The 23,899-nt window shown below is 33.3% G+C and overlaps 3 protein-coding genes across 5 annotated transcripts; all 3 read left to right on the top strand.

The window, feature by feature from the left end:
- Positions 1 to 547: 547 nt before the first annotated feature.
- On the top strand, positions 548 to 3,612 carry LOC147406695 (UPF0496 protein At1g20180-like). Its single transcript, XM_086432560.1, has 2 exons — positions 548 to 623; positions 2,469 to 3,612. The coding sequence occupies exons 1-2, from the start codon at positions 548 to 550 to the stop codon at positions 3,524 to 3,526; spliced, it is 1,134 nt and encodes a 377-aa protein (XP_086288686.1). The 3' UTR covers positions 3,527 to 3,612.
- A 1,460-nt stretch (positions 3,613 to 5,072) lies between these two features.
- On the top strand, positions 5,073 to 14,014 carry LOC147406694 (BolA-like family protein). The gene is made up of 3 exons (XM_086434855.1): positions 5,073 to 5,303; positions 13,507 to 13,529; positions 13,634 to 14,014. Exons 1-3 carry the CDS (start codon positions 5,241 to 5,243, stop codon positions 13,845 to 13,847), a joined length of 300 nt encoding a protein of 99 aa, XP_086290981.1. The 5' UTR covers positions 5,073 to 5,240; the 3' UTR covers positions 13,848 to 14,014.
- Positions 14,015 to 21,225: 7,211 nt separating this feature from the next.
- On the top strand, positions 21,226 to 23,835 carry LOC147406693 (Plastid-lipid associated protein PAP / fibrillin family protein). 3 transcript variants are annotated; one of them, XM_086434854.1, is made up of 7 exons: positions 21,228 to 21,628; positions 21,722 to 21,837; positions 21,927 to 22,049; positions 22,362 to 22,460; positions 22,571 to 22,615; positions 22,691 to 22,774; positions 22,889 to 23,835. In XM_086434854.1, exons 1-7 carry the CDS (start codon positions 21,358 to 21,360, stop codon positions 22,895 to 22,897), a joined length of 747 nt encoding a protein of 248 aa, XP_086290980.1. In that variant the 5' UTR covers positions 21,228 to 21,357; the 3' UTR covers positions 22,898 to 23,835. The 3 variants fall into 3 exon arrangements, with proteins under 3 accessions (XP_086290978.1, XP_086290980.1, XP_086290979.1); XM_086434853.1 differs by having other exon boundaries at positions 21,231 to 21,628; positions 22,701 to 22,774; XM_086434852.1 differs by having other exon boundaries at positions 21,226 to 21,628; positions 22,691 to 23,835.
- Positions 23,836 to 23,899: the final 64 nt, after the last annotated feature.

Here is a 23,899-nt window from a genome sequence, read left to right as displayed (position 1 = left end):
TGGGTATCCTGTAGACAGGGGACTTGGCCTAGACCATGGTCTTGTCCAAGGACTAGTCCCGGGGCACATGCGACGGCAGCCCATCACAAGCACCACAAAAGTGAGGGTGTGTCCTCACCATGGTCCCTGAGAAATTAATGGTCATACTGGATATTGAACTCACAACCTATGGGCATTAACCGCTCATCGGTCCGAAATTGTCATTGAGCCAATCCCTCGGAGTTATTTCTTTTAAATTCTTTAATAAATGTAACTGGGTTCAACCAAATTGAACCAACATCCGAAACATGGTCCGGTGAGGTCCAATCACGGTTTGGTTCTTGAAACATTAGAAATAATACATAAACACACTTCCTCTCTATTTCCTTGCAATTAGTGTCCATCTAATCATCTATGGGATGATTAAATAATAGAAATAGTTGTGGAAGCAGTAGCGTGAGAAACAATACTCAAAACACCTTTTTAATGTCTTTAAAAAGAGTAAGATACATACATCGACCTCCCAACAACCCAACGAAGTTGAAGAACTCCTATTATTAAAGGCTTCATGTCTCATTCTTCTAAGGTTCTTAAACAAAAGCCTGAGATGTGGGCAAGCTTCAAAGCTGTGATGATGGACAAAGGTGTGTAGCTTGAAATTAATTTTTCTCTTTAGATTTTTTCCATAGAACACAATTTCTACCATCTCGAAATTAGTGGAGAAACAACATAATTTTTTTCTTTTTAGGGAAAAAGTTCAATAATTAAGTTTCCCATATGAGATTTTTAGTTTTTTTTTTTTTTTTTTAAATAAGATTCATATCTATCAGTTGTCATGGTATGATGATATATATATATATATATATATACAAACCATGATTGGTCATGCCTTGTCATGATTATGATTTTCTGATTTGATGTTATCTGTAATTAACCTATCTCTTTCAAGAGATTGAACCATGATCATGATGTGTGAAAAAAATTTGATCTCTTTGGATTCAATATCCTCCCTAGGAAACTTGTATTTCAATTTTATTTAATTTGACGATGATTTGTTAATAGAATATCATATAAGATCTATTTTAATATGTAATAAACCAAATTATTTTTTTCCCTTTGAGCACTAGGATCTCAACCTGTACACCTCGAAGAAAAAGTGAAGATATATAATTTTACACCTTATTACTATGCATCATTTCTAATTCGATCTCTATTAATTATACATGCTCAAGCTTCTTAAAAAAAAAAAAAACTGGTGTTGGTCCACCCATCCATGGTTTTCGCAGAAATAATAAGCTTGATGGGTGATTCTTACTACATAGATTTGAGGGTTTTTTCCTTATTATTTATGAGCTTCAGATTATTAGCCAAGGGCCTGTTATTAAAACCATAATCAGAAGTGATCAATTCATATGGCTAAGAATTATCATGCTGATTTTCAGTGAAGGCTCACCATTAAGGGTAGACCAAAGAGTCATATATAGGGATAGTGGACCAGCACCCTTGAAGGTATTACTCACAAACAAGAAGTTCCCCCTCTAAAATTTATGTTAAAAATAAATATGTTGTTGGGTGTGGGTAGCCATTCTATTTTCTGATTATTGTACTCCTTTTTTTTCCTTACATTTCTTCTCCCTCTTGGAGTTCTTCCATTTGGATTTATTATCTTGAAGTTTGGATTTTTGGACTCCTGCCACAGCTGCTCTCTGATCTTCCTTATTATTATTATTATTATTATTATTATTATTGTTATTATTATTAGGGTGAATTACTATTTCATGAGCTGAAAATGAGTTACTTACGATTCCTACTCACTATTCATTTTAATTACCAAAACATGAACAATCACATTTTCTTTATAAAAAAAAAAAAAAATTCAGAATGAAGGGATTATTTAGCAGGTTTAAAGTGACTATTTCTTAGGTTAATTTAAAGTGAAATTGTCACTTTGAACTTGCAAAATAGTCACTTTAAAATTTTCCAATTTCGTTATCATTCGCATTTTGGTAATTAAAGTGAACAATGAGCCAGAATTGTACATTCATCAAAAGTTGATCGCTTTTTCGTAAATATCTCTTATTATTATTATTATTATTATTATTATTAGTATTTTGTTGGTCCAAACCCTTATTTTTGCGGGGTCAGTATCCTTGGAGTTGGGAAAAATGACTCATAAAAAATAAGTAACCCCGATTGTTAAAACATGAAATTCAATGGTCAAGATAAAACATATATCATAAGGATACATCAAATATGCCTAGGATAAATCTCTATCATTTGATTTTGTCTTTTATCGGTCAGGACGGCATTTTTTTGAGTCATTTAATTTTCATGAGTCCACTGATCGATCCCCCGACCATTTCGTGTTCCTATACCATTTTGTTAGTGTGTTACATATAATTTCATAGATTAATTTGTTTACAAAAAAAGTTGTAGTAGCAATATAAGAATGCTCTTTAATATAATCTTTGTTTCATTTTTATTTTCAGATGGAGAGGAATTGAAAACTGAGCCTAGAAGCCTTAATGTCACTGAGGAGTATTTCAGTGCATTTAAAACCAAATCCTACGCAGATTTTCTAACCAAAGCTAAATTACTCGTCAACAACGAGCCATCCACCTTGTCTTTCTGTTACAGCAACATATCAGAAATCCTTCTCGAGCCTGAACAAGAAACCATTGCTACGATTCTCGAAAAGGCCCTCTTCTCAACAAAGCCAGAACTCAAAAGCTTGATACATAAGTACTTCAACATCAGTGCAGAAGCTTCTAGAATCTGCAGTCATCTCTTAACAAGCATTAATAAGATCCAATCTAACTACAAATTCATTCGAAGGGCACTTGACATAATAGGAGATAATTATTCTCCTGAGCAATTTGAATTTGTGATGTCTGAGTTGAAGTCCTTTAATCTCCTTAACAACCCATTTTCTGATCCTGATCAACAAGATTTCAAGATAATCCATGATCATTATTCTTCAGTGTTGCATCACTTAAAATCAAAAAGAAAAAAGGTGGCAAGGAAGATTAAGTTTATAAAATATTTCAAGAAGGCAAGTGGGATTTGTATAACAGCAGCGTTTGGAGTGGTAGCAGTAGCGATAATCACTCTAATGGCACACACGCTTTGTGGGTTAATCATGGGACCGGCTATCTTCAGCTTCTTGCCTACAATGAATTTGAAGAAGACTAAGATTATGAATTTTCGATTTTTTCGAAGTGGGCTTCTTCGGAAACTAAGGGTGCAACTTGATGTAGCAACTAAAGGAGCTTATATTTTGAATAAGGATTTCGATACGATGGCTCGACTTGTTTCTCGACTTCATGATGAGATTGAACACAGCAAGGTTATGATACAATTTTGTTTGGAGAGGAGGGAAGATAGATTTCCTTTGATGGAAGTGGTGAAGGAGCTAAGAAAGAGTGATATAGGGTTCAGGAAAAAAGTGGAGGAGCTTGAGGAGCATGTTTATTTGTGCCTAGTTACTATTAATAGGGCTAGAGTTTTGGTGATGAAGGAAATGACAACATCTTGTGTTCATAATTAAAGCTTGATTTAGGGGAAGAAAATTAAACTTGTACATTTCATGATTTCTTTCTTTTATTTGTGTAGTTTTTTAAAAATATTGGGTAGAATTTTAATGAGGTTTTAGAATTTAGAAGAAGAGTATGAAATGTATCATTCATGAAAAATGAATGAGATGTAGCTTGTATATTGATTTTTTTTTTTTTTTTAATTTTTTGTTTATAGGGCAAGTTTATTGGTAGACTACAATGGAGACTAAATTAAGGTACATATGTAAGAGTGATTGAATTCTATTCATTTTGGATCTTGATTTCAAGTATCCTAATTAGAAGCATAGTTTTAAAACTCATCACAAAACTTGGTCTGGTTTATACTTCGAGATGACTTAGTTTCAAAATTCGATGGAATCAAATTTGTGAAATACTTGTCAACTTGTCCAAGTCATCTATAAAATGTACTGACCCATATCAGAAATATTTTATGTTTTTGTGGAGAAAAAAAGTTTTTATTTTATAAATTTAGTATATTTTTATTTTATTCATTTGAGTCATGAACTAGCAATTTATTTACTTGAATTGACTCGGTAGATGTTCAAGTCAAGTCAAGGTCTTATAACCATGAATAGAAGTGAACTAAGTATAATCTTTGTCCTAATTTTCATAAGAATAATGATAGAATGACTTCCCCCAAACTCTCTTGACTTGATTGAGCATTAAATACATTTTTTTTTATATGGGGATGTGCACTTGTATATCATAAGGGGAAATCTATGATTCTACACACAACCACATCTAGAGAGCTTAGGGAGAGTTTGTTAGAGGGGGAGTTAAGAAAGCACAACTGTTTTCATAAGCATATATGATATGTCAATGCCGACATTCTTATGACACATATTAAAAATGATGTATAACATAAAAATATATGCATGTTATTACAAATGAGCTGCAATCATGATTTTAAAACTTGTCTGAGACTGAGACGTATCACCCCAGTCGTCTCGGAATCAGGCATGGACGAGATAGATGGACAAGTCAATTTTTCTGACGAGATATAAAATCCCACATTCATTTTTCATTTTTCTAAACATACATCTCAAACATATCGAAAAACTCGTCTGAGACGATTCGAAATTAAGTTTTGAAACCATGGTTGCAATCAGAATATCTCGAGTACTCTATTAACCCGTTTAAATTTATGGGGATCAAACACAATTGTTAGTTGGGTGAAATATGAATCCTTGAAATCATTTGCCTCTATCTCATAAGAATTGTACTGTAATTATATGTGAAGATGTTTGTCACAAATTAGGTTAGTAAGGCATGTGGAGTCTTTAATTATGTTTAAAACTATCTTTTGGCCACTGACAAGAATTTGTCTTTACTTGCGTGGTATGTGTGATATGTGGGGTGTTTCAGTTATCGAGGAATTTGTGCAAGATATGGTGATCGAAGAGAACATTTGTCTCGCTCCGAGTCTTTAAAAAATAAAAAATAAAATAAAATAAAAGAACTCTTTTATAATTGTGTTCTCGTGCCTGATGGGCCATTGTAGCCAACACCACCACACTGACAAACCTAATTACTGCGAAACGAGATGTCTCGGAAGAGTCAACTCGAAATCAGTGGGTGCCGAGACGGGAGACTTCCTTTATCATATATGACCAAATCCCGAGTGGATTGCTTCTTCATTTGTGGTTGATCAGTGTTCAAGTTCTTCACACAGAGAGAGAGAGAGAGATGGGTGTGACGAAGGAGGACGTCGAGGCTTCTTTGTCATCAAAGCTGAATCCTTCGCATCTCGTAAGCTGATCTTTCTCTTTATTAGGTTTCTTTACTTTTTGATCACCTTCTCTCCCGTCTCTTTGTGGAAACCCTAGATGCTTTTAAACCAATAGCCACATAAATCTTCCAGAGTTCGGTTTTGAAATTTATTTGTTGTTTTTAAGTTTAAAATGATGCTAATTCTCTGTAAGTTTAATGGACATTTAGGGTTTGAACGAAGAAATCGATACCTTGAGTATTTTTTAAATTATTTTAGAATTCGGTGCTTTGGGTATCGATAGATTCATCATGGTTTGTATTATTTGGAGTCTTGGACTTAAAATCTTAGAGAAGAACTTGTGCAAAAACACAGAAATGAAGTAACTTGATCTAAACAAGTGAAAATAAAAATATAAATAGAAGACTAGAGGAGAATGAGGGACTAATAGCAGGGTTTGTAGCTTTACCCCAACTATTATACACAAATAATTTTATAATTCATATGTAAATTGAGTATCTGATAACTTTGACATAAAGACTATGACCGTTTGGAGATTTTCACTAATAGGGATAATATTTGGAGGGATGCAATTCGAGCTAAATTGGGATAGTGGTGATGTTGGATCAGGGCCGGCTTGATATTAGTTGAGGCCTAATGCAAAATCTTAAAATGAGACCTTTTGATATTTAATATATTAATATAAATAATAATTAACTATTAAATTTTTTTATTTTGTGTGCGTGTGTGAGGGGCTTTAGGTGATTGCCTAAGTGTCCTTATGCTTGAGCTGGCCCTGGGTTGGATCCTCCTATGGTTGTGGTGTGTGGAGGGGTGTCATCATATCGGTTATGGTTTGCCTTTGTTTGTGAAAGGAATAAAATTTTGATGTGGCAAAGGCAGCATGGTTCATTTTTTCGGAAAATTGGGACTCTCTGCCTTCAGTTTTCCTTTTCCCATTGAGAACGTCATAGTTTGGTCCGATGGTGAGTTGTCTTGGGGTTTGACCATAATGTCCATGAACAGTTGTTCTTAGAGTAGCCAAATAGGCTTAGTTCTTATCGCTGAAGACTCAACATGAACAATTTGAACCTGATTATATATTAGATGTGTCTGTATTTTGATATACACACATTTTCTCAAACAGATTGTCCAAATTTTATTATTGTCATGTATATATATGATGGCCCATTATCCCCATTGTATAAGGAGGTTCAGTAGTGGAAAATGGATCGTAATTGGATTTTTTTCAATGCGGTCTTTGGCCCTATCCTTTGTCCATTCTATCATCATCAATTTCCCTGCTTGAGTTGTTTGGGGATCCAAAAATTTTTAACCATCTCATCACTTGTGGAGTCATTGTTACTGATTATTGTTCACATCAGTGATGGGATCATTATTATTGGTTAGTAAATTGACTGGGAAATATGTTTATCATCTACTTATTCATTGATTTTGATTATTTAGTTTGGGCTCATTTTTATGTATCGTAATTGGGTCCTTCCCTTCTCCATTCTTCTTCCAAAGTTGGAATATCATGGCCTTTCTTTCTAGAGTCAAAAGGTCTCATTCTTGGTTTGTTGAGAGCTTTGGAAGAAGTTGAATGGAAATGCTTTGATGGGAAGGAGCAACTGTCTCATGAAGTCATTATAAGCATAAAAGCTCTCATATTTTTTGTGGTTTAATCTCTCCAAAGAATAAAAAAAAAATTTATGAAGATTTTGTTTTCATATGGGAATTTGTGTTATGATAGATAGTTAGATTTTTCTGTCTGTCTCTTGTCTGCTTCCTTTGTGTGTTATTATCTTTAAGGCAGGTTCCTCCAACCTCTTTGTTTTAGCCTTTTTTCAATTCTAAATTTCATACTTATCAACAAAATTATTAAGAATAAAAAGGAGCATACAAGATCAAATTACTTACAGTGGGAGATTCTCAAAAAACAAAACTAACAATGAGTGTTGTCAAAAGCTGCACCTAAGCAGGCCCTGCTTTTCCTGTAGACTATCCAAGTTCCTAGGCCTTACTTGGGTTTCAAAAAATGGGGTTAAAAATGATACTTTTGTGAAATAATTATGTATAAATCGCGTTTTCAAGAATATTTAATCAATGTTAAAATATAAGGGGTGTCTCAAATATTTAGCTAAACTTGTGAGGTGCATCTAAGATTTTAAAAAAAACTAGTCGGTGGCATGTGTAAACTCATATGTATTGCAAAATTTAGAATTTATGCATGATTAAGATTACTTCAATTTTTATTTTTATTTTTAAAATTTTAAATATATAATCTTATACTTTCATATTTTATCCTTTAGTATATTATAAAGGTATTTTAATAATTTAAAATATAAGGAAAGGCTATTTTGAAGGTAAGATAATAAAGGGATATTTCTATTATTTTAGAAATTAAAAACCTAGCAATGTGGTTATAAGATTGTGGGATTGTAATTATATTCATTTTAAGAAAGATGATCTTGATATAATAAGTTAGATGTAAAGGTGGGGGCATTTTTAGTCTTCCAAATTTTGGTGTTAGCAAACACCTATTTAGCTTTCTCTTATTATAACGACAAAGATTTGTGAGAGGCATCAAATTCCTTCAATTTTTGCGGTTCTTCTTACATATTAGTTGTGTTGACTTACAAGTTTGCTTAGTAGTTGATAACTTAGTATTATCTTGGTAATGATATTTACATTGTTGCATTGCTCTTTTTTTTGCATGACCTTTACTGCATATAAAAAATTAAGCCTTAAATTCTTTTTGTCACTTAAGCCCTGCCTAGCCCCACTTGGGCCCCGCTTAGGCCCTAAGGGGGTTAGGCTTCACCTAACTCAGTTAACAACCTTGCTAACAATGCAAAAAAAAAAAAAAACAGCCAACAAAGCAGAAAGTTGACTAACTAGAAATGATTCAGATTATTATGATCCTCAAATTAGAGAAGTCTTTGTGATGGATGCCTCTCATGTTACAGTTGATTGATGTTCGATAAAAACTGTAGCATTCACATTCATGATAATTACTTCTGCATTACTAACTTTATGTTCAAATTTATGCTTATTAAGCTTTATTCTATGTGAACCAACATTTCACAAGAAGACGCCAACATTTCCCAATTTGAACAACCTCCAAAGCAAAATAACAACTTGGGTAGAATACTGTTTAGATTATAACTCTTCAATCAGGCTTAAAACTTCTTTTAACATCACTTGTCTCATTGCAAAAAAACTTGAAGGAATGCCTATCATGCTTCTCCTGAGAAAATGCAATGTATAGGAAATGCCTTGTCCTAAATTTCTAGGATACAAATTTGATGATGGTGTTCTTGAGTCTTACTCAATATGCACCTATTGAAACTTACAATCCCTTTGTTTATGAGGTGATTGACCATTAACGTTATATCAACCATAGTTGTCCATATGAAAAAGCAACTTTGGAAAGAATGGGAAATTTTCAATTTGCTTTAATTTTGGGAACTTGGCTTGTTATCATTGTAGGGGAAAAAATTGGTTCTTTTCCGAACATACATGCATCACCTTGAGATTTGCATCAAGAGATTAGTCAAATGATCAATTTTCAGGATCCTGAGGGGTGTGATGGAATGAGGCAGGGTGTTACCTAAAATGAAATCCCATAACATTCAAACTTCCAGTTGGAAAGTCAAAGTCTACCTACAAGTTGGATGAGATCTTATTTTGACAATTAGACAATAGTGAGCTCGTTATATGATTGCAAATGCAATATATAGAAGAGGTTAATCATGATCCCAAAAATCATGAAGAGAATCGTGGTCATGATTGTTATAGAAAGAGCTTAATAATGAAATTTTCTAAAAATGGGAGATTTTATTCAATCAATAAATAAGGGTAAGATTTACTTATTTGATTTTATCAAAAAATATGTTGTGAATCTAATTCTAACTTAAGCATCAGAGAGTCTTTGATAGGTATTACATCGATACCAGACATCGGATAAAGAGTGGAGTCAAATGGATTATGATTTAGATCTTGATGTGCGCAACTTTTCATAAAAATTATCCTACATCTTTGGCGTCATCTTTTTTATTGAGCGACCATATATTCTTCAAATTCATGTGGGTCCAATTGTGATGATTGAACAAAAGGAAATAAGATAAACAAAAAGCATGCCACAACCTCAATATTTTATATCATTGTAATGCTATGGGAGACTTGCTTGCATTTTGATATTTGGGCTTTAGAAAAATTGGAGGAAGAAGAAAGTGGATAAGGGGATAAAAGTGGGATCTTCCTTTTATATTCTTTGTTAGAATAAATGGATGAATGAGCCCCCTTTCTCTTTCATGTAAAGAGAAAAAGAGATGAAAACAAAAGACAACAATTGTATTCAAGAGCTTTACGTTTTGAGTTACCATCTGAAGTTGTCTTTTGAGTCGGGACCCAGTTACCTTTTGGATTGGTATTGAGTCATCTCCCAAGTGTTTCCTTAGCCCCCCTTTCGTCGAGTTGGCACCAAGTTGGGGCTCCGGGTCAACCCTTGACTTGAGACTTCACCATGATCGAGTCCCAACTTGTCCATGCCCCCCAACCATAGCAATAACGTTGTGGTTTTAGAATAATAAGGGAAAATCAGCAAAAGCCAGTTTAGTCAACATGAAGAAAATTGAAAAATATTATTATAAAAAAAAAAAGAAAATTGAAATGTAAAATATATATAATTAAATATGAGAAATATAAAAATGTATATTTCATTTAATTAAACATATCATTAAATCATAATATTATTCAACTTCAAAATTTGCTATAATTTCTCATAATTTGTAAAAAAAAATTAAATATTGAGAATTAATCATGATTAAATTGCTAAGTGAAAGAGTTGCAAATTAACCCCAACTTATCAAAAAATCAACGATTTTTTTCATTATGCCCCCAACCCAATTTGCCATTCCTAAGTCCCAAGTTTTAGAGCTTATAAAAAATTTGCAAAGGCAAAAAATGTAACAAAAAGTGGGTGAGAAAGAAAATGAAGTTCAAAGGGGACAAGCACAAAGCAATATATAATGTGTTATACTACGTCCAACCCATTTGTGCTAAGATCGCAATCGAAGTTGTAACGATGAGATCCCAAAAGAATCAAAAGATGAAAGGCAATGGAAGAAAATGGTAGGGGCTTTGTTCCCCAATCATCGCATATAAAGAGAGTGATAATGAGAAATGGGGGCTTCGCACTGCATTAGTATTGTGCATAGAGAAGAGAAAAATGAAGATACAAGGATAAAAAGGGGGGAAAAAGAAAAGAAGGAAAAATGAGGTCTTGGCTCACCCTTTCACTTTCGTTCTTTTTGGTTTTATCTTTGATGAGGTAAAAAGTAAAGTGTGATGCCATATCTATTTAAGTAGGCACTTGTGAGTAAAGATGTATTGCATAGGGCAGATAGTGAATTGGCTTTTTGAACTCATTCATGGTTGTGGCCACTAGTTTGGGCAATGAACCTAGTCAACAAATACTATGTTCATGTATCCTGTATTTCTATGTGATGGTGTATTTCTCACCCGAGATTAAGTTATGGGGGAATTTTGAGGATTCAACAGTTGCTTGATTATTTTCACTAAACTATGAAGATGTGAAAATTCATGGAAATCCACATACCTCGATAGTTGAGCTATGAGCAGTTGAACACTTGACTCTGATCTACTCTTTTGTTTGACATTGGTATGATACCTGCCAAAGACTCTCCGATGCTTAAGTTAGAATTAAATTCACAATATCACTTTTAGGTGGAATCAAACAAGTAAATCTTACCTTTGTTTATAAAGTGAATTGAGTTCCCCTTTTTTGGAACTTTCTATTAAGTTTTTTATGTTACAATCATGACCATAATATTTTTCGTGATTTTTGGGATCATGATTATCCTCTTTCATGGTTTATATTTTTAATTATACGTAGTTATCTGAATAAGATCATGCCATACATTTCGATATACTTTAATGTACAAACTGGAAGCCCGAACATTAATAGAAATACGTGATCCTGTTTTGGGTGATGATTATCACTAACCTAGATAACTCGGGTACCGATTGTCTAACTTACCTCTTGATTGTGTCTCTTGATGCGAATCTCAAGGTGACACATGTATATTTGAGATTAAACTACATTTTTTTATCCTACAATCATCATGGTCATCATTCCTACTCGTAGAATAGACATCTAGGTACAAAGAATGAGCTAAAAATCAACTATTGAAGGCCCATTTACAAACCTTTTTATTATATTCCCCTTGAGGAATCTCCATATCAGATAAGCAACCTAATAAATAGCTTATGGCATGAACTTTCCAAATTGTTTATGTTTAGAAGGTAGAAACTCTGTGTGAGGTCACCTTGTTGATAATGCAATCGCCAATAAGGGCATCTCTCTTTTAGTTGTGGCACAAATGGAGGGGATGGCTACACCAAGTCCCAATGTTTTCAAAGGTGTTGGAGGCTTACACATTGACGCTCACCTTAGGTGATGCACTAAAAAAGACCTAGAATAAAAGGCTTTTTCCCTAAATGTCTTACGTTGTATTTAAAGAGTTGTAGAAAAAGTTCATGCTATAAGGAGGTCACACATCTTTTTGCCACTTTCTGACTAAGCCTATGCTTGACGACATGTTATATTTTCTTTTCTCATTTACAAGTATTTCACTATTATTTAGTCTTTTATGGTAGTCGTGTTGGAACACGGGCAATATCTGGTTCATTTTTTTTTTTTTTTGGTACTTCCACTCTTTTTCTTTTTCCTATTAGCCTATTTCTCTTTACGTTGAACCTACACATATACTTCTTGTCTTGGAATGGTGGTATACTTTTCCAGTTATAGTGGTTGTTACACTATGAAGTTCTTGTTTTTTGTCCAAGTCATTGAAACTTGGAAAGTTGAAGTATAAAACTATGGGAGTAGTAAAATCTTAATCTAATTTAGTTTGATGACTCTGGAATTTGGAAATCAATGTATTTAACAATGCATGCTTGGGAGGCTTATGCTTCAAGGCATTGGCTAGCTAAACACCTCGTCATCGCCTGAGAATCTAAAAACACTATTTACCATGATAAATGCCTTTCCGAATCTTACATGCCCCTTACACCAATTTTAAAGCAAATACCTCCTTTAAAGAGATCATGGAACTTATCAAAAAAATAAAAAGGTTGTAACATTTCAAAAGCCCTTCCAAATACTGGTATCAAGAGAACCTGAAGAGTTGACATTCCACCCTAAGTTCTGAATTCTGTACTTAACATGATATCACTCCCTCCATAGGTTACCCTTTTCTTCCCCAATTCTTTAGACCTCTCCCTTTGCAAGTCAAGATTCATATCTTTAAAGTGTCTGAAACCAAGGCCACTCAACTTTTTAGGTGGGACACCATGTTCCAGCTAACAATGTGAAATTTCTCTCATTTGACCTTCCCTTGGGAAAGCCCTGCTAATTTTTCTAATATGTTAGTCACACTCGTAGACATCTGTTGTACACTTTCGTTATTAGTATATTTTATTTCAAAACTTATTTTATTTTACAACCTTACATACCTACCCAACCTTCCAATTTATATCCCTAGTCAGTACTGCATCTTCACACCCCTCCTTAATATCGTATATCTTCTGCATGTGCTTATTTGTGTCAAACCTTGTTGAATTATTAAATTGTTGGTCCTTCTGAAGATGTCCACAACTTGTTCCTCCATGGTTACATGCACTTGATCGATCTCTTCGCTCAAGATCCAGATGTGATAGTGATGAATCTCAATATCTTAGTTCTGGAATGCCCAAAAGTCATGGATAAAGAATTGTTTGGATGACTTCATTTTTTTCACCTTGAAAAACCCAAGATCGTTCTATTTTAATAAGAATCTCAGTAAAGATTTGGAAATATTCATTTTTTAAGTTGTTTCTGTTTTTTTTATTGCTATCATACTTTTTCTTATTCCATTCTGATGTTTTAAGTATGATCAAATTCGTTGGCACTGGAAAATTTTCCTACTGCTATTGAAATCTGCAGTTAGCGTTTAGCTTGTTTGGATTATTGCTCAGTTAATGTTTAATCTGTGGGTTGGCTATGTCTTCCATGTTTATTTAAAAAAAAAAAATTCTCCCCTTGTTGACTGTTAACTTCTTGGTATCTTGGTGCAAAAAACTCAATGCAATTAGTAGTAATCAACTACATTGTTTCTATAGTTTAAAGAATTTGACACACACTGTGCTTAAATTAACTAATGCTTTCCTTCGATGCAGGAAGTAATCGACACATCGGGAGGGTAAGACAGCTTCTCATTAGCAGATGTGAATTAGTTCTCTAAGGTTCTTCTCTTTTGTCTCGGTGTTTTTATTTGGTTGAATGAAAAGTGTTTGTGTATATCAGGTGTGGTGCAAGCTTTGCAATAGAGATCGTGTCAGAAGCATTTGAAGGGAAGAGATTGCTGGAGAGGCATAGGATAGTGAACTCTACATTGGCAGAAGAGATGAAACACATCCATGCACTCTCCATTAAAAAAGCTCTTACTCCAGCCCAGTGGAAACAGCAACAGGACTCCATCACTACTACTCAATCTGCTGCTGCTACTACTATTACTTAGTGGTCAAACTCTATAAATATTTCAAACATTGGAACACAGTTAAACATTTGAAAGTTCTAAATTATAAGGGATCTCAGTGATCTTATATTATTTCCTGTATCTTCCGTATGTGGATGGAACACCTAAATTATGATGATGGTATACGAGAATGTGATTGTTGTTTACTAGAGGAAGGAATATGTTTGTTTATGGGAGGAAGAATTCCTTGGGGGCAATCTGTGGACTGGCTCTAACTTTGGACAGAGTAGAATTGAAGAACATGATTTGTTTAGCCAGCCTTTGGGATAAGGCTTTGCCAAAGTTGTTGTAATTGTTCATAGACTGCCTCAAGGCACAAAGAGATATCACTCTAAAAGCCATCAAGTTCATAAGAGGCGTCACGAAGGGAAAAAAAAAAAAAAGAAGAAAAAACTTAAATTGAAACCATGAGAGCAACTCCTATCCTCCTACTCATCCCCTTTCAATTGCCATTTTGGGTTGTGGAGTCCAAAAGAGGGGTTTCCAACGCACTCTCTATCCCACAATTTTTTGGGTTATGGGATTTTGACCACACAAAATTGATTGCTCTACATAGTTCCATTTTTTTTTTTTTTTTTAAGGTGTTTCTCAGACAGTTAGTTGAAAATATTATAATTTTTCATCGATTTAAATTTGGGTAATTTGGACATACTCCCCTATGTTTTGGTGAATATTAGAGATATCCCCTTATGTTTTTAATAAGTTAGACATGCAACCTTTGACTTCAACACATGAAGACAAACGGTGGAGTAAACTTATTTTGGAAAGGGTAAAACATACTCTCATCTTCCTTGTAATTAATGTGATTTGATGGCCGAATCTCTCTTCAAAGATATCCACTTTAGAAAGACGGAACTACCTTCTCTCAATTCTAAAGTTATTAAAAGAATCGTGATAATACGACGCGCACGCCCCTACGCCTCCATCAAAGAGTCATAGATTAGTTGCTTCAAATACAAGAAAAAGATTTATGATTATGTGTATCGCGATGCCATTGATCTACGATTTTATGATGGGGGCGTATGGTAGAGGAGGCGTTCAAAAAATCATTATACTTGGTAAAATTATTATTTAAACAAAAGAGTTGTTATTGAGACCTCAACTTTTAGTTATTATACACAAATTTCTTAAATTATTTATAAAAAATGTGTAAATATATTATATTTGTAGTTATGTGATTTTTGAGTTTGAAGATCACCACTATATGGATGTGAAGTCACCATCATTCTTTTTTAGAAAAAAAATGTGAATGATCATCCAAAAAGTATTTTTTTAAAAATTAATATTTTAGGTAGCGTAGTGACTTTCGTATGGATTCAAACATAGATCTACTTAAAATCTTAGTAAGGGTTTGATTAAAGATCGAGGAAGGTATTAGACACTCTTCTCTCTCCACCAAAAGGTGATAATTTTATAAACATGATCATTTTTTTTTTTTATAGAAATAAAAGAAAATAAAGAGTTTGAATAAACAATGGGTTTTATGCCCTCGCCTACGAGGGATTTTTAATATTAGCTTAAACCGTAAGAATCACCTCATTAAGAAAGTGTCTCACCTCGGGAGAGTTAAATTTGAAAAGTGTCGACTTTGTTATTATAGACTTCTTCTCTTGGAATGAGGTGGGCCCAATCACCTTTAACCTCAAAACAAGTTTTGTGGTGTGCACAAAGTGTTTGAGGGTTTAACATGATTTTCTTTTGAAAATGACTACAACCCCTACACTTTCTATCAAACCAAAGTTTAATCGATCAGAGATAGAGAAGGATATTTATTGTATCTTATGATTTTCTAAAATCAAAATTATATAAAAGGGGAAAAATATGAGAGAAAGGGATTTATGTAAATGATAATCGTATTCTAAAATCCATTGTGAAGCTTTGTCTTCTTCTTCTTCTCCTTAGATCCTTAGTGAAATAGTTTTAGATTAGTCATTTTTAATAGGAGAGTGAGAGGGAGAGAGAGTGAGTAGAATTTAGGTTTTTGAGTTAAGTAGAGTGAGATTGAGAGAGATGAGACTTGAAAGGGAAGGTTTAGGCATGAGTTTTTTGAAAGGGAAATGAAGTTTTTATACATGTTGAGGGTTACTTTTAAGGTTAGAAAGATCAAAATTAGAAAGTGAAGAGAAATGACATGAGATTTAAGCATGGGGTGCTTGACATTTTGATGTTGAGAATGGGTAATTTGACTCAACCAATGGATAAAATCCAATTTGATTGATTAAGGAACCCATACTTTGGTTGAGTGTTAGTTAAGTTGAGGGGTGTGGGTGTTTGATTAAAGAATGGTTTGTGTAAATGAGTAGGTGGTTAGGTTTTGGGAGGATAAATTTGGTGATAACATGTGGCAATTGTTATGGAGAAAAATAGGTTAGGTGAGTTGATTAAGGAGAAAGGGTTTGGGATTGACTTGTGATGAAAATTTAAAGAAAATGATAGTGTTTGATGATGACATGTGGTGTGGTTAAGATAGGGTTGTGTACTTTTTAAATGTGATGATTAAGTTAGGTAGATTGATTTTGGAAAATAGACCGCGATGGTAATAAGTGTCCATTTTGATGAGCATGGGCTTTTGAGGGTTTGTGAACCTTGATTGGGCTCTTAAAGTAGTGTTGGACTTAGGTTTGATCATCGGTAGGGTATTGGACTTAAGATTAGCTTAGATTAAAGGGATGAGATGGAATTGATTTAAGGTAGGGTTAGGGAAGGGGCTTGGGGTGGTTTTAGGAATGATGGATTTTAAATGGGATTAGGGTTAAGTTTTAGGTTTTGGGTTAGAATGGCGATGGATTGAGGAGGTGGTTTGGTTTAGATGATGAATTAGTTTTATGGTGGGTCATTGGGCTATTGAAAGTCCTAAGGTCTTTGATTTGAACAAAAAAATTGAGTTTTTGAAGATTTGAGCCTTTATGGCCGTTTACGGTTTTATTTATTTTAATTTTATAAAAATGTATTTTTGTAAACCCTTTCGAGTAGGGGGCTATTCAAATTTGGGTGTCTACAATTCCTATAAAATATATTTAAATTAATAAAATAATATATATTAGATTAGGATTATACAATCAAGATCTATTTTTTTCTCAAAAAATTTCAAAAATTTTGAATTCAATTTTAATGAGATAGAAATATAAAGTTAGTTGGCTCTATAAAGCCATCTTTTCTTGGATGAGTCGATAAAAACTAGTCGAATCAATCAATCTTTTTGTATTTTTTAATAAAATAGCTAATTTTGAGCAACTTATATCTATATTTATTTTTTAAAAAATTAATCTTGCGACTAAACATCTACTAATCCAACTATAAAAAAATTACAAGTATTTTGATAAAATCTTGGTTAGAAGTGAATTACAAACATCTACATATATAAGTTACTCAAAATTACCCATTTTATAAAAAAAATACAAAAAATCGGTTGATTCAACCGAGTTTAATTGACTCATCCAAGAAAATATGCCTTTATCAAGTCAAGTCAATTTATATACCTACCTAATCAAAATTGAATTCAAAATTTCAGAAAATTTTTTAGAAACAAAATTTCAGAAATTTTTTAGAAATTTAGATATTGACCGTGTAATCCTAATCTAATATCTATTATTTTATCAATTTAAATATATTTTTATAGGTATAATATATTTACACACTTTCTATAACTTAATATTTAGACGGTTCATTCCATAGGTGATAATGGTACAATATTGTTTAAGAGAGCTGATATCGGCACCCCAATATTTACTTATTACACCCCAATTAAAAACAAAGAATATAAGTGTATGATTGAGAATAAGTAAAAGTTGGGGCGTTAATAGAAATTCTCACAGTTTTTTTTTTCCTAGGTTTCGATTTTTTAGGTTTAGGATTTTATATGAGCCTAATCATAATTGTAGACAACGACTGGAACTGTTTGAAAAATTGTTATAAATTTTTATAATGTTGAAATTATAATTTGTGTCAAACCTTTGTAATGTTTGAAAAGTGTGTTTTAATCTTTCATTGGTATCTCCCTTGGATTTGCTATGAGACATTTCAAAGAAAATAATTTAAATTTCAAAAGGTCTATCCTTCCAAAAAGAATACAGCTCCCTAACCTGGTTTTAAACCAGGTATATTTTCTTGTTGGGAATGGAGACTGAGTTGACTCATCTGATTCATTTCATCTAGATGAGTGATCCAATTAAATTGATTCAAAATTATTCTTTAATATATATATTTATACAGTAGTAATTATATTTGTTACCATTTTAAGATAGAATCGTATTATGCTCAATCACATAATCATATTTTTATTTAGATTACGATCATTTAAATTATTAAGAAATTAACTATTTTATATTAAAAAATTTGATCATTTTAACTCAAGCTATTATTCATCAAATATTGGATCTTGAACTCTACCATAGTGTCAAAATGACTATCACAAATTGTGATGACTAATGGAAAAACAATGGAAAAAAACTTTGAAACGCCCGTCCCAATTCAAAATTTTAGTAGAACCCTTGAGGTTTTGATGAGTATAAATTTCCCAAACTATAGAGTATAATATTTGGAATTAAAATGAATAGTTTACGAAAATGGAAGTTCACAATTTTCAGTAGGATTGCAACTTAGGTTGGTTGAAGGGTGAACCCAGGCTCAACCCAAGTAGTAAAACCTTCAACCTGAGCTCAACTCAACCTAACCATTGGGCCTAAGCTCACTAACCCAAGATCAACCCAAGCTTGATCTTCGAAAATAAGGTTGAGCTTAGGTAGATGATTTCATCGGATTGAGCTCATTGAGTAAACCTAATTCCATTTGATTAGTAAATAAAATAACATACAATCTTTAATTAATCCATCATTGAGGAAATATTTAAGACAAAAAATATTAAATCAAAGCTAACATTAATAATTGGGAATTTTAAAAAAAATTCCTCAAGTTTGTTTTCTTTAGAAAACAAGGCCGTTTTCAACTTATTATAACAAACAAGTCTTTTTTTTGCTAAGCGTAATCAAGCACTCGGACAAAAATACCCTTGCACCCACCCATCATACAAAAATACCTTTGCAAGTTGATCATATTTTTCTCTCTTCCTCCATTATCTCTCTATCTTTCTCTTTTCTAGAAAAATATAAAAAAACCTATGAGGTCTACATCGTTTTCTTCTTTGAACATGTAACCATCATCTTCTTCGAAAGAAAACATCTTCAACACCATAAATAAGCTTCAAATAAATCTAAGTGTAAGTTTTAAATCGATTCTTCAAATTGATCTTCAACATAGTAACTAGTAAGAAAGACGTACGTTACCAATAAAAAATAATAAGAAAGATCGTAATTCGAGTCGTGTCTAATCCAATGCACTAAAGTAGATTAGACTATTTCCAATAATGAACACAAAAACCATTGTAGGACCAAGTAATCCCATATCACTACTACCTACATACAAAGAACATGAATGCTTTCTCAATTAGAGGGTGATTATTGAAAAGTGCTTTCATTAATGAGCAATTCTTGTTGTCATAGGGATGAGGACAAATTTTGATTAGTTTTTATTTGAGGAAAGGTATATATATATAGGGAAATGTTCAGCAACAAACATTTTGACAAACATTTTGGCAAAACATTTTGAAAATATGGGTTATAGGTTTTGGAATGGGCTGATTTTTGGTGAGGATGATCTCTACAGGGAATGATCATCATCACCAAAAATCAGCCCATTCCAAACTTCTAACTCATCAAAAATGGTTTACAAAAAATGGACGGTCCACGATTTTTCAACCTGTTAACATGGGCTAGAAGTTTTGGAATGGGCTGATTTTTTATGAGGATGATCTCCTCACCGTAGAGATCATCCTCACCAAAAATCAGCCCATTCCAAACCTCTAACCCATGTTTTGAAAAATGTTTTGCCAAATGTTTGTCAAAATGTTTGTTGCTGAAAGGGACCCATATATATATGGTGATTTTAAGATGATATCATATATTTTGTATGTTTATAGAGGAAATCGATTTAGTGCTAACTTCAAGACTTGGGTTCCAAAATTCTAATCTAATGAGATTTTCACGCGTACGGAGGTGAGCAGGAGCAGGTGAAGAGAAGAAGATAAAGGTGGGGTAAGGGTTTTGTGATCAATGTTGGATGGGATTTCGTAAGAGAATAGGGTTTTTTCACATGTGAGTTAGGCTAATCAAAGAAGTTGGTATACACCAACTCACTTTTTTTTCCTCAAAGATGGGAGAGAGAGATGAAGAAAGTATTTTTGTGCAATTGATGTAAGGGAAGTTTCGTTCAAACGCTTAGATTACAGTGGCCCAAAAGGCTTATTTGTTGTGACAAGTTGAAAACGATTTTTTTTTTTTTTTTTTTTTCTAAAGAAAATTTGCGGAATTTTTTACTGAAATTCTCTTAATAATATCCAACTGCCCACAAGCCATAATGATAAGATGGAACAAAAAATAATAATTAATATAAAAAAAATCTATATATTAATATATAATATCGAATTTGGGTTGCGTTGTATTGCTAGAGCTCTCAACTTGAGCTCAACCCAAATTGAGATTGGATTTAGATATTCTAATCCAAGCTCAAATCATTTTTTATATAAATTGACTTAGACTCGTCCATCAATCAGGTTGAATTCAGGCTAGTCAACCCAATTGCAGTCATAATTTTTTTTTTGATAACGAAAGGTATCCGGGCTAGCTTGTGCACATCAAACTAGTCCATACGCCTCGCACTCAGGCTATATCCCACTACGTGGAGCGGTACTTGGCCACCAAAATTTTTTATGGGTAGTGGGATTTGAACTTGAGATCATAGAAAGAACATATTCTTTGGCCTCAAGTTACTTCCATTCAACCACTCCCTTGTTTGGTTATTGCAGCCATAATTTTCAGCCCATACTTTGATAAATCAGCCTATTTAATAGTCATACAATTCATGAATCATATACATGAAGTTTACAGAAACTTCTAAAAATTGGCCTCCCAAACAAAAAAAAAAAAATACAAAAAAGAAAAATCCAATTCCAACCACAATTTGGGCACTGACAAGATGAGGTTTCCCAACCAGTCACATGTCAAAATCAAACTAATTGGGTCGTTGGATCTTATAATGCAATCAAATGGAATACTCAAATCACTGATCTTATGCCACGTGTGCATCCTAAATCACTCCTAACCCCAATCCCAACCATACATTTTTCTCCAAACCTATCGCTAAGATAGAAAGACAGGGCTATTTATGTCATTTAATAAGTTGAAAATGTTGTTCCAAGACAAAAATAAAAGCTTTACATCTCTGCCCTCAAACATTAAAAATAAAAAATTTGTAAAAAAAAAAAACGAAAGATTCGAAGGGCAAAGAGACAGATAACATTATTGACTAAAGAATTAATGAATAATTTTAATAAACATATTTTTTTTTCTTCTTCTTCTTGTTTTTAGCTATGCTGAGAGTTTCTTCCAAATTCTAGCTACTCAAGAAGAAGAAGAAGAGGATCTGAAATAACATTTTCATGGCTACAGAGCTTATCAAACCACCAATCCCAGCTTGCCACGTGGTTGTTCCTGCAACACCCAAGATCAGAAAAATGATAAAAAATCACAAAACAGCAGTCTCAACCCACTTGAGGATCAAGAGCTCTGGAATCAGACCCACTTATACCATTAAAGCTGCAGAGCAAACCCATGGTTTAGTTGGAAATGTTGAGGAGGATCAAGAACCATCATCTAGAGACTATCAAACTGTTTCCCAGATCAAATCAAGCCTTAATAAATCATTACAAGGTATACCCACTTCGATTTTTAACCTTTGTTGTTGTTTTTGAAGAAAAATCTTAATTAAGTGGTGAAATATGGACTGAATAAGCATTTGTAAAGGCATTAATAGAGGCATATTTGGAGTCCCATCAGCAAAGAAATCTGAAATTGAAGGTCTAATCAAGCTGTTAGAGTCTCAGAATCCAACTCCTTATCCTACAGAAAATTTGGATAAGGTAAAAAATAAACAAAATGCAATTTTTTTTTTTTTTTTTTAGTTGTTTGTTGTTTCAAATAATGTAGTTGAATTTTATGTAATTGAAAGGTGGGTGGGTGTTGGAAGCTTATCTACACTACAATTTCGATCTTGGGATCAAAGAGAACAAAGCTTGGATTGCGGGATTTCATCACTCTTGGGGATTTCTTCCAAATCATTGATGTTGCTAAGGTTTTTACTTCTCACCCCAAACTAAAAATGTGAGTGCTAATCTCAAGATTCAACAGTTGGTTTCCCAATCCGAAACCAACTCCCGAGATCCAAAACACCATAGTTACTCTTAAATCAAATATCTCTATTAGAGTTCTTTTGATTCGGAGCGTTATGCACCAGAATCTTAATTCAAGGCATATAACCAAACAATAAGTTTCAATTAGGGGTGAAATGGAACTTTGTTTTACTGAAAAACATGATTGAATGTGATTATTCTCTGATTTATTAAATTATTAATTTTTTTAGGATTTTTGTGATGGAAAATTACAGGGTAGAGCAGTTAATGAGATTAAGTTCAATGCTAGGGGATTAAAGATGTTGAATGGCCAGCTAACCATTGATGCTTCCTTCAAGATTGCATCCAAATCAGTTCAGATTTCTCCCATTGCAACTTCTTCAATTGTTTTGTCTATGAAAAGCTTTTGAAATTTATTTTTAAGTCATTAACATCCTCATTTTATCTAATTTTTCATGTATAGAGAGTTGATATTAAATATGAGAATTCGACGATTACTCCAGATCAGGTATGTTTCTTCCGTAGTTGACCACTTCAGTATCTCTCTTTCTTCTTAGTTCTTACTGTGGTTGTGGTAATTGAGACTGTTACAGTTGATGAATGTGTTTCGAAAGAACTACGATCTTTTGCTTGGAATTTTCAATCCAGAAGGTTGGCTCGAGATCTCGTATCCTTTTACTCTTCCTTTGTACATTTTTTTAAACAAAATTTATTCATTCGGATTTCTGCATTAACACGATACCATTTGGAGCTCTAAGTGTTCTTTGATTCAAGTTCTTAGATATGTTGATGAAACCACTAGGATTGGAAGAGATGATAAAGGCAACATCTTCATATTAGAAAGATCAGAACAGCAAAAACCCTAAGTGTCTTCTTAAATCAAGCTTATTTCCAGGCATTTTTTTATTAAAAAAAATTAGATTTTTCTTTTAAAATTTATGTTACCGTGAAGCAAATTGATATTTTTATATTTTAAAATTTTTGTTCTGAAATTCTCGGTTTCTAATAATCGCATTGCCTACCATCTCTTGGGGAGCTCTCTTATGAATTATCATAATCATTGTCATGATAAAAATCTTATATATTTGTTATGGGAAGATTTTCATACCATGTGTAAATGCACTCTGTTAGAGATTTAAAGGATTTGCAAAGAGAGTATCACAATCACAGTTTCCTTCATGATGCTTCGATAAATTGGGGTACACATTCTCGAGCATTACCTCCCATCATGGATGATGAAGGTTTAGTAGGATTGATGTTCCAATGTGAGTGGGTAATGCTTACCCATTCACGAGCTTGTCTTCTAGGCACTCTCCAATTTGAGAAGACATGGTGTGACAGCTCTGAAAATAGTGGCATATTCTTGAGGCTTTTATCTCAGATGCCCATAAAGTTTGGTTAGCATTGGAACAAATGTTACCTGAAATGCCTTTGAGGACTGGCGAGAGAGAGTTGTTTCACCAAGAGAGGGCATGGCATCCCTTCGGAGCCTTGGAACGTATGTTGCAAGAAAGAAAAAAAAAATCCCTTCGTCCAATGGTCAGCATTAGGAGTACCTTCACAGTATCATCAATGGGTGTATGCTCCCATTCTATCTAGACATCACCATTACTAGGTTTGATTATACTTCTTATGGTTTTGTCCAACTTCTTGCCACCCTCTACTACAGAGTCGTCGAATGTAATAAGTGAGTTTTTCAGATAATGAAATGAATTAAGATCTTGCTCACATGGTAGGATGATGACTGGACTCCACCTAAACCAAATTTACAATCATGAAGTCGGCATAGCAC

The sequence above is a fragment of the Akebia trifoliata genome, chromosome 3 (genome assembly GCF_017979445.1).
Source record: "Akebia trifoliata isolate Shusen 1 chromosome 3, ASM1797944v1, whole genome shotgun sequence".
NCBI lineage: Eukaryota > Viridiplantae > Streptophyta > Magnoliopsida > Ranunculales > Lardizabalaceae > Akebia > Akebia trifoliata.
This window is presented reverse-complemented; position numbering and strand designations above follow the sequence as displayed.